General features: G+C 42.7%; 1 protein-coding gene and 1 pseudogene across 1 annotated transcript in view; one reads left to right on the top strand and one right to left on the bottom strand.

Annotated features, from left to right (window-relative positions):
• Positions 1-15,444, top strand: part of LOC137625964 (uncharacterized) — a 365,639-nt gene extending 350,195 nt beyond the window's left edge. Inside the window, exon 14 of the mRNA XM_068357031.1 lies at positions 14,329-15,444. Within this exon, the coding sequence (XP_068213132.1) occupies positions 14,329-14,672 (344 nt within the window). The 3' untranslated portion in view covers positions 14,673-15,444. The remainder of the gene's footprint in view (positions 1-14,328) is intronic.
• A 187-nt stretch (positions 15,445-15,631) lies between these two features.
• On the bottom strand, positions 15,632-18,290 carry LOC137625965 (uncharacterized; annotated as a pseudogene).
• Between the last annotated feature and the right edge of the window lie 2,337 nt (positions 18,291-20,627).

The following is a 20,627-nucleotide window of genomic DNA, read 5'->3' as shown; positions in this document are numbered from 1 at the left end:
TCTCCCATCAACCTCTCTCCCAACTACAAGGAAAAGGACAAGAGGCTAGCGTTGCACCAGGAGGTGTCGCTCCTGTTACAGAAGAAGGCAGTGGTTATAGTCCGGGACCATCAATCCCCGGGCTTCTACAACCGTCTCTTTCTGGTGGCCAAGAAGACAGGAGGTTGGAGACCGGTGCTGGACGTCAGCGCGCTCAATGCTTATGTCACCAAGCAGACGTTCACTATGGAGACGACGAAGTCGGTCCTAGCAGCGGTCAGGCAGGAGGACTGGATGGTCTCGTTGGATCTGAAAGACGCTTACTTTCACGTTCCTATTCATCCAGACTCCCAACCTTTCCTGAGATTCGTTTTTGGAAAGGTTGTGTACCAATTCCAAGCCCTGTGTTTTGGCCTAAGCACAGCTCCTATGGTGTTTACGCATCTGATGAGGAATATTGCAAAATTCCTCCACTTATCGGACATCAGAGCCTCCCTTTACTTAGACGACTGGCTGTTGAGAGCCTCCACGAGTCGTCGCTGTCTGGAGAGTCTCAACTGGACTTTGGACTTGATCAAGGAACTGGGTCTGTTAGTCAACTTCGAAAAGTCCCAGCTCATTCCCTCCCAATCCATAGTTTACCTGGGAATGGAGATTCGGAGTCAGGATTTTCGGGCTTTTCTCTCGGCCCCAAGGATAAGCCAAGCCCTAGATTGCATCCTGAGCATGCTGAAGAGGAACAGTTGCTCGGTGAGACAGTGGATGAGTCTCACAGGGACCCTGTCATCATTAGCCCTGTTCGTCGAGTTAGGGAGACTCCACCTCCGCCCTCTCCAATTCCATCTAGCAGCTCATTGGGACAAGGATTTGACGCTCGAAGCAGTCTCTATCCCTGTCACCAAAGAGATGAAGACCACTCTCTTGTGGTGGAAGACCAACCTCCTTCTCAAGGAGGGCCTATCGTTAGCGATTCAGACCCCCAATCTTCATCTCTTCTCGGATGCATCAGACTCGGGCTGGGGCGCGACCTTGAACGGACGGGAATGCTCGGGAACGTGGAACAGGGAACAGGAAACGCTCCACATCAACTGCAAGGAGCTACTGGCAGTTCATTTGGCCCTTATGAACTTCAAGTCCCTCCTGCTAGGCAAGGTGGTGGAGGTGAACTCCGACAACACCACAGCCTTGGCTTACATCTCCAAGCAGGGAGGGACCCATTCGAGGAACCTATACGAGATAGCAAGGGACCTCCTCATTTGGTCAAGAAGTCTAAACCTCACTCTAGTAACGAGGTTCATTCAGGGCAACATGAACGTCTCAGCAGATCGCCTAAGCAGAAAAGATCAAGTCATTCCCACGGAATGGACCCTTCACAAGAGCGTGTGCAACAGACTTTGGACCTTGTGGGGTCAGCCTACGATAGATCTGTTTGCCACCTCCATGACCAAGAGGCTTCCTTTGTACTGTTCCCCAGTTCCAGACCCAGCAGCAGTTCATGTGGATGCTTTTCTGCTGAATTGGTCCCATCTCGACCTTTACGCATTCCCACCGTTCAAGATCATCAACAGAGTCATTCAGAAGTTCGTCTCGCACGAAGGGACACGGCTGACGCTGGTTGCTCCCCTTTGGCCTGCAAGAGAATGGTTCACAGAGGTACTACAATGGCTGGTCGACGTCCCCAGGACTCTCCCTCTAAGAGTGGACCTTCTACGTCAACCTCACGTAGACAAGGTGCACCCAAACCTCCACGCTCTTCGTCTGACTGCCTTCAGACTGTCGAAAGATTCGCTAGAGCTAGAGGCTTTTCGAAGGAGGCAGCCAGTGCGATTGCCAGAGCAAGGAGGGTATCCACTCGTAGAGTCTACCAATCCAAGTGGGAAGTCTTCCGAAGCTGGTGTAGAGCCAATGCAGTTTCCTCTACCAATACCTCTGTAACCCAAATAGCTGACTTCCTATTACATCTAAGGAATGAGAGATCCCTTTCGCCTCCTACGATTAAAGGGTACAGAAGTATGTTGGCTTCAGTTCTCCGCCACAGAGGTTTGGACCTTTCTTCCAACAAGGACCTTCAAGACATCCTTAAGTCTTTTGAGACTTCTAAAGAACGTCGTTTACCCACTCCAGGCTGGAATCTAGACGTAGTCTTAAGGTTCCTTATGTCTCCTAGGTTCGAACCTCTCCAGTCAGCTTCCTTCAAGGACCTTACCCTCAAGACTCTTTTCCTCGTCTGCCTTGCAACAGCTAAAAGAGTCAGTGAGGTTCATGCCTTCAGCAAGAACATTGGGTTCACATCCGAATCTGCAACATGTTCTTTACAGCTCGGATTCTTAGCTAAGAATGAACTTCCTTCACGTCCTTGGCCTAGATCGTTTGAAATTCCTAGCCTTTCCAACATGGTAGGTAACGAGCTAGAAAGAGTTCTTTGCCCTGTCAGAGCTCTGAAATATTATCTTAATAGGTCAAAACCTATACGAGGACAGTCAGAAGCCTTATGGTGTGCAATCAAGAAACCTTCGATGCCCATGTCCAAAAACGGAGTTTCGTATTATATAAGGCTTCTGATTAGAGAAGCCCATTCTCACATGAAGGATGAAGACCTTGCTTTGCTGAAGGTAAGGACCCACGAAGTGAGAGCCGTAGCCACTTCGATGGCCTTTAATAAGAACCGTTCTCTGCAGAGCATTATGGATGCAACTTATTGGAGGAGCAAGTCAGTGTTTGCATCATTTTATCTTAAAGATGTCCAGTCTCTTTACGAGAACTGCTACACCCTGGGACCATTCGTAGCAGCGAGTGCAGTAGTAGGTGAGGGCTCAGCCACTACATTCCCTTAATCCCATAACCTTTTTAACCTTTCTCTTGAATGCTTTTATTGTTGTTTTTTGGGTTGTTACGGTAGGCTAAGAAGCCTTCCGCATCCTTGTTGACTTGGCGGGTGGTCAATTCATTCTTGAGAAGCACCTGGGTTAGAGGTTGTGTAGAGGTCCTTTAGTATGGGTTGCAGCCCTGTATACTTTAGCACCTTTGAGTTGATTCAGCCTCCTAAGAGGAACGCTGCGCTCAGTAAGGAAGACGAACTTAATAAAGGCAGAGTAACGGTTCAAGTCGACTTCCTTACCAGGTACTTATTATTTCATTGTTATTCTGAGATAACTGATTATATGAAATACGGGATACTTAGCTATCCTTTAGTCATGTACACTGGTTTTCACCCACCCCCCTGGGTGTGAATCAGCTACATGATTATCGGGTAAGTTTAATATTGAAAAATGTTATTTTCATTAGTAAAATAAATTTTTGAATATACTTACCCGATAATCATGATTTAATTGACCCACCCTTCCTCCCCATAGAGAACCAGTGGACCGAGGAAAAAGTGAGGTGGTGTCAACAAGAAGTACTGCAGTACCTGGCCACAGGTGGCGCTGGTGAGTACACCCCCTTCTAGTATAGTGATAGCTGGCGTATCCCTCCCGTAGAATTCTGTCGGGCAACGGAGTTGACAGCTACATGATTATCGGGTAAGTATATTCAAAAATTTATTTTACTAATGAAAATAACATTTTTCTGGACTTTGATTGTAGAACATGTTTCTCATTGCTTTTATTAACATTATGTTATATATGATGATTCTGCTGGTTATCTATTACCAATAAATACTTGATGTGTATTTGCGTCTTATTTCGCCCGAAAATTGATTTTCAATAAAAATATATCAGAGTTTTATTTTCCTTTAATAAACTGCATATATTTATACAAACAAGATATATAGCTAATACCTTTGTTCTTATACGAGTACAAACTTTATCTGGTAATGCTTGGCTTGTTTCAATCAGACATACGTACATACAGTGAGACCTGTATGTACTTGATGCTATGTTTGTTCATATGTTATATGCAAACCTTGAGACTCCTTTCCTATGTCTAGTATGACTCTTCCCTGTAAGGGGCAGGAAGCACTAACATGGTTTATGATTAGCAGTAATGACGTATAACGGTAACGTCATATGTCTCTATGGTCTGAATGACCAAGGAATAACTGTTCTGAGGTTAAGGCACTCTTGAAAATCCACTGATACAGTACTTTCTAAATAATTCTCTGGTAACCTTCCATCAGGACGATTTTAAGCCAAGCGAAAAATCTATTTTTGGGTGAGATAGCCATGTCGTTCTGATGGATCGGCCCTCCTTTTCGATAGAAAAGGCCTTGGCAGGATCCCTCCCGAAACTACTACAGTATATCTGTAGCACCATGCTCAACGCTACAAAGGAATAGTGTGTGGGGTTGACGTACAGCGCCATCTAGATACTTGTAGTAGTAAGGGAGGAAGGGTAACCTTGATATCGGCTCCCCTTCTAATTTTTCCACTTTCCCCCTCGAAGCGAAAATGCTATTCGGGGTGAAGATTGCTATGTATCGTATTAAGATATACGTCCCCTGATTTATGCAATATCCTTAGGAGAAATTGTAAGGATATTCGCGCCAGGTTTTAGAATTCTGGAGACCTAAAGGTAAATTTTCTGGGAATATCACTGTAGTCAAATATCCCTTAAAAAGCCACTTATAGGAACCTTCCATCACGACGACATGGCTATCTCACCCAAAGATAGATTTTTCGGTTCGCTCAAAATCCGTTAATCTGGACAGTCACATTACTAAATATCTCAACACACAGCTTGCGTAGGCCGCAGACCTTGCGTAGCAAGGTTTAATGATGTATAGGGATATCCACCTTCCTAAAGGGTGAGTCACCCTTAATAAATAGTGTAGGTTTGTATTCCAGTTATGGAACAAATGAAAAATTCATAGGTAATTTGTATTTTTCCTAACGATACAAACCCTTAGGTATTTATACAAGCTTACCCGTCAGCCCTATCCCCCTTGAAATCCTACCTCCAAGCAAAGGGAGCTAAATCACAGGTGTGTGAGTGGGAGCGGTAGCAAGCCACCTACCCCTACCCCCTCTAACTAGCGGAATGGGTAGTTATCCCTTGCTAAATTTTAATGGCTCGTTCTTTCAGCTTCGCCAAAAGTAATACCCCTAATAAATTGCTAAAGGTTTTTACCGTTAGAAAAAAATGCAAATTGTCTACGCATTTGTCATATTTCCTCAGCGAGCAATGCGGTACTTCTTCGATCAGCTAAGTCAGCTAACGTAGAAGAGTAGAGTCGTTCGTTCCTGTGAAATCTACTGTACATGCCCCATCACAGTCCTGCCCCTGTGACAGTTCTTGATCAGCACGCTGGCGATATGCTCTAACGAGGACTCCCTGTCGGGAATGGTACAGTCTCTGCAACATTTTCTATTAATACTCCTCCGTTCCTCAGGCTCAAGCTTAGGAACGATGGCAGTGGCATACTGTACTGGGTTCCTTCCGTTGTTCCAGTCGGGGGAGCCGTTCAGAGTGAACCCAGAATCTAGCCTCAGCTACGTTTTACAGGGAGTGCTCGATGCCGACCTTCAACTTGAACAAGGCTTGTTTTCAGGAAGCAGAGAGCGCTGGCCGGAGGTTTGCCTCCAGGGTTTTGACAACTTTCTCTTCCGAGGGAGAGTTAACCTCTCCGGTTGTTGGGCTGCTGTCCCTTCTGAGGGAGAACTTCCCTTTATCAGCTCTTTAGCAATTTTCCCACTTCTGGGGAGAATTGCTGACAGCTCGACAGAGATCAGCAGCTGCTAACTCATCACCAAAAACTATGCTCTCCCCCATGCTGAGCCAGGGGGAGTCTCTCCTGCGGGTGGTCGTCTTTCGTCCGCAAGTGAGACCCCCATAGAGACTCAGATCCAGAGATCTTCTAAAGACCAACTATTTTCTTTTGACTCAGTCAGAATAGGTTCCATCTCCTTAGGAACCGTGCAGACGTTCTCCATCCGGGGGTTCGTCAGGCTTCGGACGTTCTTCCTCCCTGCGGTAAGGAGACATCTTTTCTGTCCTGTCAAGGACCGTCACGCTGAGCCTCTGGGTTCTCGTCACACATCAGCTGTGCATGACTCGCCAATTGTTCACTACTCGTCAGCTGTGGGGAACAGATTCCCTCTCCGGATTAACCGTGCAGACGTTCCCCTCCGGGGGTTCATTAGGCTTCGCAGTTTATCAATCCTCGCACCCCTGGACGTTCTCCTCCCCTGCTGTAAGGAGACATTGTTTCAGTCCTATCAAGGACTGTCACACTGAGCCTCCGGGCTGTCGTCACACGTCAGCGGTTCACTACTCGTCAGCTGTGGAGAACAGGTTCCCTCTCCGGTGGAACCACGCAGACTTTTCCCTCTGGGTTTTTGTCAGGCTTTGGAGTTTATCACTTCGCTACCCTTGATGTTTTATCCCCCTGCAGTAAGGAGACATCTTTTTAGTCCTGTCAAGGACCATTACACTGAACCTCCGGGCTTTGGTCACGAGTCAGCTGTGCGTGACTCACGAGCTGTTAACTGCTCATCAGCTGTGGAGAACAGTTCCCTCTTCAGAGCAAACAAGCAGACGTTCCCCTCCTGGGGTTCGCTAGGCTTCACAGTTTATTACACCTTGCCACCCTAGACATTCTCCCCCCTGCAGTAAAGAGACGTCTTTTCAGTCCTTTCTAGGACCGTCACCTTGAGCCTCCGGGGCCTTGTTACGCATCAGCTGTTCGCCAACCATCAACCACATGTATTTTGCTAGCTGTTAGCTACTCGTCAGCTGTGCGTGACTCTCCAGCAACTCATCACTTGTCTTCGTACGAACACTCCTCACCTTGTAACCGCAACCAGGTGGCTCGTGATCGTCACTCCTCACCGAGAGACCATAACCCTTTGTGAGATTGCCAGCATTATTCTGCTCAGAAAAGAGACAACCGCAAGTCCATCTCTTTTGGAGGAATACCTGACCTCGCACAGGGAGCTGAAGAACTTGAATACCATTTTCAAGTCCTCGGCTAGAGCTTCTGTGCCTCAGCAAGAGAGATTAATGGAAGTTGTTTATTCCAGAACATCAGCCTATCCTGACGTCTATAACCAACCCTGGGCTCCTATGGGTGAGAGTACGGAGGTGGATGAGCAACGAGATTTCGAGGACGATCTATTGTGTAGAGCTGCTAGCCCGAAGCTTACGGAGGCTGATTAAGGGGACCTCTGCCTGAGCGTACCTTCTGACAAGTCTTGGCCTGGATGAGAACCATCAATGGTCTGTCAAATCCCTCGACAGTCCCACAAGAAGGTATAGACACTGTCCTGGATCGTGTCTATGGCACTCAGAGTCCCCTCGGGGGATCAGTGCAGCTTTGTCCTGGTCAAAGGGGTTGAAGAGTGCCAGGAGACACCTACCAGAGGGGTTCCCTTCCAGAGACTTGGGACTCCTGGCATCGGTCTCGGGTACGGAGATCATTGACCAGGAGAAGGTAGCGAAGTACAGTAACACCTTGCCATATAAGCATACAGTAATGCATTCCAGGACCGGGCTCATATGTGAATATACTGGTATCTCAAGGCAATTTTTCCCATATGAAATAACTGGAAAACATTTAATCCGTTCCTGCCCTCTTATAAACACCCAAATCAATTATATGACAATGGAAAAAACAGGCTTTTAAGAGGGCTGGACGGCTAATGCTGTTTTTTTAAGGACAGGACTTTAACATTCATACTACTTAATAAGTTGACTTAGGACAACTCCAAACTGCATAGGATTTTTGCTTCTGACCTTCGGTTTTGCCACGCCAGGGCGATTTATCCTGAAAATGAGTGTTTTTTAAATTCTATCTCCTCCCTTGGTAATTAATATGAAGACCTTGGATTACTGCCCTATATAGACCTGATGTAGACCTCCAATCAAATGAAGAGTTTCTAAAAGTAATTTTTTCCTTATGGTTAAAAAATAAACCCTGACCATAAGGGGAAAAAATTAAAAAAAAAATATGAAAATAAATTCTTCATTTCATTGTTTTATAATCTCTTTCTAAGTTATATACCAAATTTCAATGCTTTATCTTTAAAACTAAGGGAGAAGATGGAATTTGAAGGTCAATAAGTATAGTTTTTGAGATACGGGCATTCAGAGTTTTCCTTTGTATTTTTACAAAGACAATATTAATAAATCGTGATTATTATGAATTTTATGTTTTTTGGGGATATTAATAAACCAAAACAATGTTATTTATCATAATTTAATCATAAATGAAGAGCCCTTTGCTCAATATCTTGCTTCTTAGGCTCTTGTCAGGTAAGGTGGCTGGACCTCTATCCACAACACTCCTCTCTCCTTCACTAACCCCTCTAATTTCACCGATATTACCCACATTTGAACTCTTATTAGAGCCAATTTTCTTCTTCCTTATGTTAGCGAGATGTTGAAATTGTATTTTCCTTTTGGGCATGATGAAATTCTTACTGAAACCAAGAAAATAGAAACGTAAAAAAAGTGAATGTCAGAGGTTTAAACTCAAACGTCTACTCTCCCTGATGGCTGAGGGTGTAATACTTCGTCTTGTGACTCATGGAATCTATACAAATGCCATTGCTCACATTTTTTTTTCTTTTTATGTTAACATATTAGATTATCAAAATTTATGATAACAGAAAAAATACTGCATTTTCTTGTATGAATCAATGATTTCGGCTTATTGGGTTACTTTTAGTAATTACCCTGTAACTATGATAGTAAGAGGAATTTCAACAAAATATATTGTATACACATTCTTCATTGGCAATATGAAGCTCAGTGAAATTTTTTCAGGATTTTGTGTTTTTCGTCCTATACCCCTTATTTTGGGATACTGGCCGGGCCCCGTAATTGCTATAATAGTTTACATACACTCACAAAATAACATAAATGATTTCTGGACTGTGATCTGCATTAAAATGTGGCATTGTTATGGAGTTCTTACCTTCGAGACAGACTGTAGCGGCTAACTGTGGCGTGTGCGGAGGTGGAGAGAGGGTGGGAGGTATGGAAGGAGAGAGAATTGGATGGTACCATATTTACTGTTTGTTACACATAGCATAATTCTTAAACTTGACATAGCTTAATTTTTAAAAATCTTATTCCTATTTACTTTTTATACTTTTTTTTTTAATTTTGTCCTGGCGCAAAATACAAACCTTATGCTCTTTAAGAGTCATTATTATTTCGGAGAACCTGAAGATTAGTCGAAACAAAGTTAACCAGTGTTTAACTACCTACCGCTAGTCAGCTGGAACTGATTTCTTTTCATTTTCTTTTCAGGTGTGCTTGTGCGTGAGGATCAACCATGCTGGTTTGTCGGGTTTAGAAGGGCGCTGGTGTTGCACCATCATGTCTTATGAGAAGACAGATCCTAGCGGTCTCTGTCCTTTGTGCCGAGGTCACTAGTACACGGAGTCTTCCTGTAGTGTGTGTTGGGAGTGGTTGCCCTCCCAGTGGTTGAGGTTTAGTAGGCGGAAGAAGAAGGCTAAGAGGGGTTCTTCCCTTTCGAGGTCAGCCACGAAGAAGGTTTGCCGTCTTTCTCCTCCAGCTTGATCTCTCCACTCTGACTTTGCTTGACCAGCTTCCTCCGGGGAACGGTCGAGTACTAGTGGCGCCCTTGTAACGCTGGGATAACCTCATGTGGTGTCTCCTCCCACTGCAGGCCATAAGAGAGTCCTCCATAGGGGAGTCTCAGACAATGCTGTTCGTCTACTGTGGCCCTCTTTGGTGTTGTCTCGTCCTCCGTCAAAGGAGAAGCGAGAAGTCTTCTGTTCTCCCCGACGTCCCCCTTGGTTCGGCGGGAGGACAGGAGCAGTTGACGACAAGCACTCCTTGAAGTAACTTGTCACGAAAGGTTTGCCTTCCAGTGTTGCACAGTCTGACCTTCCAAGGAATGACGATGTAACACACCCTTTTGTGTGGCAGCTCCCTTCTCTGCGAGGCGATGCGCCATTGGAAGGGGGAGTTGATCCATCATTTCATTTGTGAGGAGAGATCTTCTCCGACCCTCCCTTCTGAGCAGCAGCTCCCTCGTCCGCTAGGTGATGTGCCATTTGCGAGAGGAACGATCTTCCCCTGATTGGTCTCCTCCAATTGGTTTCCACTGAAAGGTTTTGAATTCGTCTATATCGAACTCAAGCCCATCATCGCACAGCTTCTCAGAGCTAGATGACGAAGGATTGAGGAGATTTCCATCTGCCCCTCTATGTTGTCATCATACAAAGCACTCAGGGCATCACGAGACCAGTCTCGCATGAGATCAATCAAGCAAGTAACTCTCCGGAGTTTACACCGGTCTCGCCCCTTGATGTAAAGGAAAGCACCACACCTTTCTTCTTCGGGAGAACAGCTAGTAAGACAGCCCCCATTCTTGACGCTCTAGGACAGGATCTGGTTTCATCACCAAAGGCAGAGAAGCTCCACGCATTGTCGCATGCCTTTTCTTCCAGCAAAAGGAATAGGAGATCTAATCAGCTGGAAGCGAGGAAACATGATTCTCGTCAGGAGAATAAGGTTCCTAAGCACTCTAGCAATCACTATCTTAGGGTTGAGGTTAGCGAGGGTACCAGCTTGTCTTGCCTACCAAACTCGCAGCGGTTGTTCGCCCCGCAAGAACTCAGCCTTGAGAGGGTTGAGGCGTTCCCTCCACCCCTCCCACATATTAGCCGGACAAACAGGGAGGTTGAAGCATCAGGTAATTTGTTAACCAAGGATGGACCTTGGTTTTAAGACCTGGTGAAAGTGCCTAAACAAGTGATGGGGATCTATAACAACGATCCTCCGGTAGCAGCAGCGAAGGTTCATGTCATTCATTTGGATTTGCCCAAGAGATCTAGGGATTTTTCCTACCCTAGGCGATCTTGTATAGCTAGAGCGCCATTACCTCTTCCGCCTCCTGTCACTCAGAGAGCCTCAAGGTATGAGTATTACCTTAAAGCTAAGGATCCGAAGATCATGGATTCAAACTGGGAGGGACGGCAGGGACTCGGGTCACGACTGCGAAGACGGTTAGGGAAAGAGAGATTGCTTTGCCCGGAAGGTCTTAGTCCTCTAATCTTTGCACAGACTCTCGCTCTGAGTGCTGGAACCCTTTTAGGGTCAATGGCTGGGAAGATCCTTCAACTCAATTAAAGGATACCTCTCTACGAGTTGTTTCCGAGGGCTCTAAACTAACAGAATCAATCAGGAAGAGGAATCCTCTCTCTTTGATGAATTTGAGATTCAACCAAGAGAGGAAAGACGCGAAGACTTTACCCAAGTATTGGTGTTCAATGGATAAACATCAGACTCTAGGGGAACAGGCTACCGTCCTGACCACTAACACAAGACCTGGGCATAGCTGCCTTCCCCCAAGAGCCCATTCGGCTTCCTAAAGGTTTTCCGTTGGCGACTCTCACCACTTTTGGTTATGATCACCCTACTATGGATGTTAGCTAGGGAGAAGAAGAACCTTTCGCCAGCTCGAATTTCACCCCTTCATAGCAAAGAGATTTGTGTAGGATCTTTTTAAAGGTTCTGGCTTGCATCAGGAAGGTGAATAACCTGCAAGAACCTGATGACGTCCCTACCGAGAACAAGGATACGGCCCTGGACCAGTTTTCTGGCACTCCCTTAACCCTCCAGACCCAAGGTAGCTTTACCTTGGGGAAGGGAAGTTAAGGCAGCAAAGAAGAAAGCTTTTGCCCAAGTGGCTGGTTCCTCTCGCTCACTTCGTTCGGTAGACTCCTCTAGGTTTCCTTACATAAGGCAAAGGAAGTACTATGGAGTAGGGAAAGACGATCTTTCCCCCTAACACTGGATCCAGTGATCGTATCATTGACCCAGACACCTTTGGAGAAATTGACGACTTTCCCTGTCTAGTTTTCTGCTGCGGATACTGCCAACATGGAGCGGGTTGCAAAGTGTGCCTTGCAATTTGACTCATGGCAAGACGATTGGTTGGACACGGTTGGTTATCTGGTCAAGAAAGAGGACTTCTCCACTCCTAAGAGGAGGGAGACACTGCTTTCTTTCCTCCTTTCCGATGTGAGGACACTCGAATTCTTAACAGGGAATGTGGTTAACCAATGGGTTAACTGGGTCTTGAGGCAACATGATGCAGTTATCTCAAGATTTCAGAAACAGGGGCCGAAGAGAGAGGCAATGAGACTGCGCACCGCTCCAATAGATGGACCCGCCCTGTTTGACAGGGAAGACAATGAGAGCATAGCAGACTGATGGAAAAGGGCGAGTCAAGACACACTCCTCCAACGGGATGTCTCCTTTCGCGCTTATCAGCAGGCACCTCCAAGGCAGAGACAACCTTCTCCAAAGCCACAAAGCAGCCAGAAGCATAGCACCCCAGAGAAGAAAGGACAGAATTTGAAGCCTCCCTTTCTTCCCAGAGGATGCAAGAGGAAGGGCTAGAAATCATGGCGAGGACATCCACACTAGGGAGGGCAATCCCCTAATCAATCCACCACCTGTAGGGGGATGCCTAATGAGCAGATGGCAGAGGTGGATGGACTACGTAGCCGACTCCTGGTTGACTTACCGTACAGGCAGTCATGGATTTATGATGGAGATAGGGACCAAAAGACGTGTCGTGAGTCGATTTCGACGTATGTCATACTCAAAAAGTAAAGTTTCCGTAAATTTATTATGATGGGTCATGATTTGGCAATAATCTTGATCATAATTTATCAATAGTTTCTTAATATTTATCATTATTTAATTTTCTTGTTTCATAGGATATCATATGATCTATTAATGCATTTTTTGTAATCTATTTTTCAATTTCCGATGCATTTTACCAGTCAAGAATTACCCAATATTTTGTTTACCTTTGGTTATGATCAGCTGATCTGAAGGTCGCGCTACCGTATCGAAAGATAGCGTACATCCGAATTGCATATTTTTATATAATTTCTTAACTTATTCGAAATATCTTCGTCATGAATATTACATCAGCGCCAATATGTTACAGGAAATCACAGTTTCCATACAATTCATTTTAGCCATGTTATAAATCATGCAAAAACATTCTCGCTCTTTCTCTCTGCGTGCATGTGTGTGTACTCTCGCATGCATACGGGTAGTTCATTTAAAAAGCTTCATACATTATTCAATTAAGTTCATTATTAAGCCTTCATATCTCATTAGACATTATTGTGTTTAATTGTGGTTTATTAAAGCATGTTTATTTTTTATTTTTCAATTTCTTGATCATTTCAATAATCAACAATTACTTTTGATTTACTATCGGTTTGCATCAGCTGATCTCAAGGTTACACTGCCGTATTGCGATTATGCGCACATACAGTACGAAAACGGGGTTATATAATTTTCTTAACATTCGAAATCTCTTCATAATGAATATTACATCAGCACCAATATATTGTAAGGTATCACAATTTACATAGTTTTTTTTTATAGACTTTATTAGTTATGATAGGAATACTCTCTCTCTCTCTCTCTCTCTCTCTCTCTCTCTCTCTCTCTCTCTCTCTCTCTCTCTCTCTCTCTCTCTCTCTCTCTCTTTTAGTATTTTGATTTTTAATTCACTGTTAAATCTTCATATTTCTTTGAACATTATAAGAAATTTTTTGTATCATTACTTGATGTTTTCATTAAGGGAATATAAGTAATGCATCGAAAAGAAATCATTTGAATTGCCACCTACCTTCCGCCAAAAATATGACCTCATCAGACTCTTTTTCTTAAATTTATGGTAAGTTGTTCTATTCTCATAGCTTCTGATTCTGATCACAAAAACACTTGATATCGTTACTCGGTGTTTCGATGATGGGAATACTGCAATAAGATTACTCGGTATACGGTTTGTCAGCATGCTTCCCCCAGAAGTATGACGTCACAAGACACGTGACGTAAACTCTACAAAGAACGACTTACAAAATATGTAAATCCCTTTTTTTTTCCGAAAGAATTTATTTGCTTAACCTAGATACTTACCTTTCTCTTCCAAAAATCATTTCTAAGTGAAAATTATGAGTTTGTAACAGTAAGTATGATTTTTTATAAAAATAATTGCTTTAGACCAGACCCTTTTCCTCTGACCTCATTGTTTTGTCATAAATGATCCAGGCAACACAAGAAATAAACTCCTTTCATATATACAGTAAGGCCTAAAGGATATTTACCCGAGGACCACCCAGCCGTGAGAAATTAGTCTTCTTTGTCTTCTTCTGAGGTTAGAGTGTCTGAGAGCCTGTGCAGATGCAAAAAAGTTTATAAGAAAAAATATTATTGAAGAGAAATTATGTTATTTATATTAAAATATAATTAAAAAATTGGTTCATGCTGTATTAGAATACATCATTTACAGTTTCTCCTGATTCTAGTTTTCTTTTGCAATTTACTGTTTTTGCATATCTTATTCATTCTGGCTTTCCTTTGTAGTCTATGATAGATTCCATGAATGTTTTTCTCTTTTACCAGGGAAACCGCCTCCTGATGGTAACAGCCGAGAAGATCCCCTTGCATCCAGTAGGGCAATAGGTGCATGGCTTTATCATGTAAATTCCTCGTGGGAAAAGAAAGTTTGTCTTAAACCTGATGTGAAAGAAAGAGACCTGAAAAAAACAGTAGAAGACTATGTTAAATTTGTGAATGGTTTGGAAATTCTACAAAAAGTTCCAGGCAGGCTGTCTTACAAGGATGTGGAGTTTGCTCATAATATTTTCATAAAAAAACCCAACGAAATGGTTTCAATGTTGAAAAGTATGTGTGAGAAAGATGAATCAAGACAATTAAATGAGAGAGAATCTGATGTAGTGGAGTAGTTTTGGAGTTAAACTTTTGAAGAAGTTAAGTTTCCTATTGTCTGAAGTGCAGTTCATGGTTAGAAAGTGTTAGCAGTTTATGGAAATAATGTGTGGAAACTACTAGTACTAATGAAAATGTGTTCATCTTACATTCATAAGTAGGCCTATGGGGTTTTCTTTTCAACTAGTTCCATTATTTGCTAGACAAATATTAGTAACTACAGTTAACTTGAAGTTATGTATAGAAATATATTTTAATATATATAATGTATAGTATACAGTACAGTACTTATAATTGATTTCTTTCTGAACAATCTTCTCAGTTTTATATTTTTTAGATTCTCCACAGTTTTGCGTATATATTGTTATTTTTATTTTTGGATCTTATTTTAACTGTAGACTTCTGACAGGATGTGCTCCTCTAACCCAGGTAAGGTTTCATCCTTGGTTTTGGACAGCTTTTGTAATAGGAAAGAATTTTGACATCGTCCATCACAGTACTGGATTTGAAAGCAAGACGGTTGTGTAAACTGAAGCTAACTAAAGTTTGTCAACCTTAGAATTTTTGTTTAGAATTATGGAAAATGTTGAAATTTTCCCTGAAAATATATGTGATATTCTATATATGTTTTGAAGACTGTTTTTATATAAATGGTACTATTAGTTAAGATTAGTACACTCTTATAGGGGAAAATTATTTTATTACAATTAGAACCATTCCATTATTAATAAATAACTTTGGCATGCTTTCCCTATATTATTTATTAAATCAAGGGTCAATCATAATTGTTGTGTAAATTGTATGCTAGCATGTTTTGAAGTTTCAAAAATATATGTTTTGTTTGCATACTTGAAATTAAGTGTACTGTACTTTATTAAAGTACGAATTATGATAAAATAATTTTGTTAGATAAAATTTTTTTTATATATTTCCATTACTTTATTTGACACATTTTTGCATTGTATGAAATGTTTATTTTTAAGTATATTAGCTCATATACAAAACCATTGCTTTACAAAAGTCAGTACAGAATGAGCTTCAGCCTAATCTCTAGACATTCCTTAGAAGGGGAAAACTCCTTTACGCTGTTCATAGTATGAATGGAGTTCCCCAAGCAGAATCCTGGTGATGAATATTGGTTTTTCTTTGTATTATATACAATTTCTACAAGAAGTTAAAGAAAAGAGCATATTCCATAAAATGATGGGTTTGTGTTTGAAATTAATTTTTGGTTTATCAAATCCTTGTTTTTTAATACAAACCCCTTACTTTACAAAAGCCTTTAGGGCTTTTTATGTTGGAACAACTCTTATCCAAGAAGATTGTTTTTAGCTTATGATACTGTACCGTTTAAACTCTGGAATTAAATTCGGTAATATCCAAGATTCTCAAGACATTAATAAAGGGATTTTGACAAAGGAAAAATCTCTTTCTGGGCAAGGGACCTGTGTCGCCCAGTGAAATGCTCCTTATAGCACCATTTCTAAGGTATAAATACTGCTAAATATACCAGAGAAAAAGTTGCATGGAATGCCAGGAATATACCCAGGTCGTTCACCCTTATAGGGTGTCGGTATAGTAACTGGGGCGTGTTAAAACCACTACCAGAAGTCCCTTACCAATTAGTCTTCTCCTTCCTCAATATCCCCCGATACTACGAGGTGCCGTTCTACATCCGACTACTGCCCGCTACTACGGCTACTGCCCTCTACCATCATTCCTAATAGCACCCCAAGCTTGGGCCAGCCTAGGGTGAGGAAAAAGGGGGTAGGTTCACTGGGCGACACAGGTCCCTCGCCCAGAAATAGATTTTTCCTTTGTCAAAATCCCTTTTCTGGGCTCAACCTGTGTCGCTCCGTGAAATAGTAACAGAGAATTGGTCCCATAAGCTTGGAAATACACATAGTTAAGGAACTGAAATAAAATTAGAATAATTTAGTTAAGAGTGTTTTAATAATAAACCTTAATATACAAATCACTTAAATTATAATACCAGGTCAGAGAACCAAAACTTATTGGTAAAATTAGAGAAAAAACTTCCAATAAATAAAGAACATGAGTTGTCTAGATATAATACAAAAAACATTAGTAATATATGAACATCATAAACACGGGTTTAAGTGCAATCCAAATAAAGGTCTAGGTTAAGGCAGGGACAATAAGCAAGGCAGGTAGGAGAAAGGGCACTAAAAGGAAATAATAATATATGAAGATAGGACCCTGTTATAATGGTTCTGTTATATCCGGAGGAACCACATTCCCTGCTGCCACTGTTGCAAATTTTAGGGCTTCCAAGGATTTTAAATAGTGGCGTTTGAATACTGCTGGTAATTTCCAGCCTGTATATCTTTTTAATTCTTTAAAATTCATGTGATGAAAATAATTGACTGATGTAGCTACTGCTCGGATATCATGGGCATGTGGGACTGATTCCGGGTTGGCTTGTTTAATAAAATAAAGAATCTGTTGTCTGATTCCTTTCAGGGAAATGGTTCTTCATTCTCTCTAATAAACAAAGGGCCTGAAGACATTTTAGAAGTTCTATTCAAATAGGCTTTCAGTGTTAACTGGGCACAGAGATAGATCCTGTGGAAGTGGGACAATCTTCCACAGGGTCCATCTATTCTGTGGATCCTCATTCTTTGCTAAGAATTTTCTATCTGGAGAGATTAATATTTCACCAGAAGAAAGAAAGTCAATGTGATCTGGTTCTCTAGATAATGCTGAGAGTTCAGATATTCTGGCTCCTGAGGCTAAACTTATCAAAAATAATTTCTTCCTGAGAAGCGTTATATAAGTGCATGAGTCATTATCAGTGTCAGAAGCTAGTTTAAGGACATCATTTAAAAACCAGGAAACTGTGTGAGGACGAATTACTGGTTTTAGTCTAGCACAAGCTCTTGGAATAGACGAAAAATACGAAACTGTAAGATTAATATTGAACCCAATCTGAAATATTTTCTTTAAAGCAGATTTAATTGTAGTAATAGTATTAGCGGCTAGGGCTCCTTCAAAGTTCTGAAAAAGGTAACTGACAGATTCGTAATCATTGTCTGAACTCCTGAGTCTTTCAGAAATTTGGCTAACTTCCTTACAGCAGAATTATATTGCCGAAGGGTAGATTCTCTTTTGTCTGACTCTAGGAACAATGTGTTAAGAGGGTCAATCTCAGCATCTTTTTGTGCTGCAAATTTCATAAAGTTCATAAAGTTATGGCACTCTGAATTCTTGAGGAAGCTGACACACTGCAAGTTTGTACTATCTGTGTTAACTTTGGGTTGGGAATCCGCCGAGGGCGGAGTTTCAGTTTCACCAAGAGAGAAAACCAGTTGCTTTTGGGCCAATTGGGGGCTACTATTGCAATCTGTCCTTTGAAAGTCCTGAGCTTGTCTAGGAATGTCATTAGTATGTTTATAGGTGGAAACAGGTAAATCCTCCGCCAGTTGTTCCAATCTATGGACATGGCGTCTGTGGCATAGGCCAGAGGGTCCAGGTTGGGGGCTACATAACATTGTAGTTTGTGGTTGGATTCCGTGGCAAATAGATCTACTTGGAGATCCGGAACTTGTTGGCAGATCCAATTGAATTAATTTTTGTCTAAGGACCATTCCAACTCCAGCGGAATGAAAGTGCATCCGTGACTACATTCCTTACACCAGCCAGGTGAACAGCTGACAGGTGCCAATGGTTCTTTGTTGCCATTGTGAAGATTCCTATCATCATATGATTTATGTGACTTGATATGGAACCTCCCCTATTTATGCAGTGGATTATCACCGCGTTGTCTAGTATTGGTCTGATATGTTGTTTCTTTGACTGGGAAAGTCTTTTTAGAGTCAAGAACACTGCCATGGCCTCTAGGATATTGATGTGTAGTTGACAAAATGTCACTGACCACAAACCCCTGGACCTTTTCGTATTGGGAGTAGCCTCCCCAACCGCTTAGGGAGGCAGCCGTATGGATTACTAATACCGGCGGTTGGAATTGTAGAGGTACTGATTTTGCCAAGTTTTTGACTTTCGTCCATGTTGAAGTCTTTTCCTTAGTATTAATGGAATCCGAGAAATTTTGTCTCAATTTTTCCTGTTTGCTTTGGATCGCCAAACTCGATTGATGTCTTAAAGTTTGGCTTTCAGTAATGTGTCTGTTATTGAGGCAAACTGGAGTGGGCCTAAGCTTCTTTCTTGGTTTCTCCGGGATGTTAGTTTGTCCTTGAGAAAGCTTTTCGTGTTTCTTGCTATCTCTTTCCTCTTTGGTGGAATCGACAGCTTGTGTGTGGTCAGGTTCCATTGTAGACATAACCACTGGAAGCAGGTTGCCGGAGTAAGACGGGACTTTTTAAAATTTATTTGGAACCCTAAGTGTTCCAGGAATTTTATTACTTTGTTCGTCGCCTTGTGGCATTCCTCGATGCTGTTGGCCCAAATAAGCCAATCGTCTAGGTAGGCCACTAACTGTATTCCTTGAGTTCTCAGCTCTTGGACTACTGTCTCCGCCAACTTCGTGAATATCCTGGGCGCTATATTGAGTCCGAACGGCATCACTTTGAAGGTATATGAATCCTAGGAAAGGACGTAAATGCCTTACTATCGGAACATGATAATAAGCGTCTGTAAGATCTATAGAGGTGGTGATGGCCCCACGGGGAAGTAAGGTCCGCACCTGCGAGACGGTCAGCATATGGAACTTGTCGCATTGAATGTATGTATTCAAATGGGACAGATCTAAGATGACTCTTCGTTTGTCTGAGTCTTTCATTGGCACGCTGAACAAGCGACCTTGAAATTTTAAGCGTTTTACCTCTTTTATTGCATTCTTCAGAAGGAGATCTTTGGTGAAAAGTGTTAGATCTGCCATTGGAATCTGATAAAAACTGGTCGGTGGAGGGGGCCCTTGTATCCAACTCTACCCCAGGCCCTTTGTTATTATGCTGTGTGCCCATTTGCTGAAAGTCCAACGGCTCCGGAAGAGGTATAGCCTCCCTCCTACCTGAGGAGTCTCATTGGTTTGCAGAAGGTCTCCTTCCACAGCTCCCTCGGAATCCTCTGCCCCTCCTGGAAGCTCTTCCGCTGCCTCTATGGCGAAAGGTTCCCCTAGCTCTACTACCTCTCTCATGCCTATTATACCCGTGAAACACTCCTTGTGATTCAAAGGTGGGGTTATAAGCCAGAGACGTAGTAAACGGAGTAGTGGCTAGTTGTTGTTGAGGTGGAAGGGTGGCTCACCTGGGATACAGGCAATGCCTGTACCAGTTTGAGCTTGTGGACCTTGGAAGGATTGAAACTTCCTTGGTCTTTTTCTGCCTCTTGATTGTGTTCTGGTGGGTTCGAATTTTCTTTTAGGAATTAGACCCCACCGGACTCTGAGGCTTTGGTTGACCCTGGCTGCTTCTCCGAGGACGCTATTTACCACGTCCTCCGGGAATAGGTCCGCTCCCCAGATCGAGGCCTTAATTAGTCTGTTAGGCTCATGCCTAATGGAGGCCTCAGCTAAGACGTGCTTCTGGCAATTGCTTCGGACCACTGCAAAGTCATATGCATCACACTGTAGTGTGTGAAGCAAGGACTTTGTCAAGATCTTAAAAAGTGGCTCCTTGGCATAGACTAACGAAGTCATCTCCGCCATTGTGGCTGAGTTGTCAGATCTACTCAGCCTGATTCTAGCTTTGTACTTTATCTTAATCAGCGAGTCCGAAAGTGTGGGGAGTCGTTCACTGAACTGTGTGGTGGCACAGTCTGGGTTCAATTTCCCTGCCGTGAAAGTAGCTGGGGCGTCAATCCAGCATTCTTGGTCTCCCGGGAACAACAGGGAAGTTAGGTCCGTTTCTTTTAGTTGCGGAATGGGCTTGTCCTCCATAGCCGCTTGTAAGGTATGACCTAATACCTTTGTGGTGCATGGTGTTGGGGTTTGCCCTTCCACCACGAACATAATATACGTACCTTTATGAGGGGTTAATTTCATATTGACACAT

This window comes from Palaemon carinicauda, chromosome 33 (assembly GCF_036898095.1).
Source record: "Palaemon carinicauda isolate YSFRI2023 chromosome 33, ASM3689809v2, whole genome shotgun sequence".
Lineage (NCBI taxonomy): Eukaryota > Metazoa > Arthropoda > Malacostraca > Decapoda > Palaemonidae > Palaemon > Palaemon carinicauda.
This window is presented reverse-complemented; position numbering and strand designations above follow the sequence as displayed.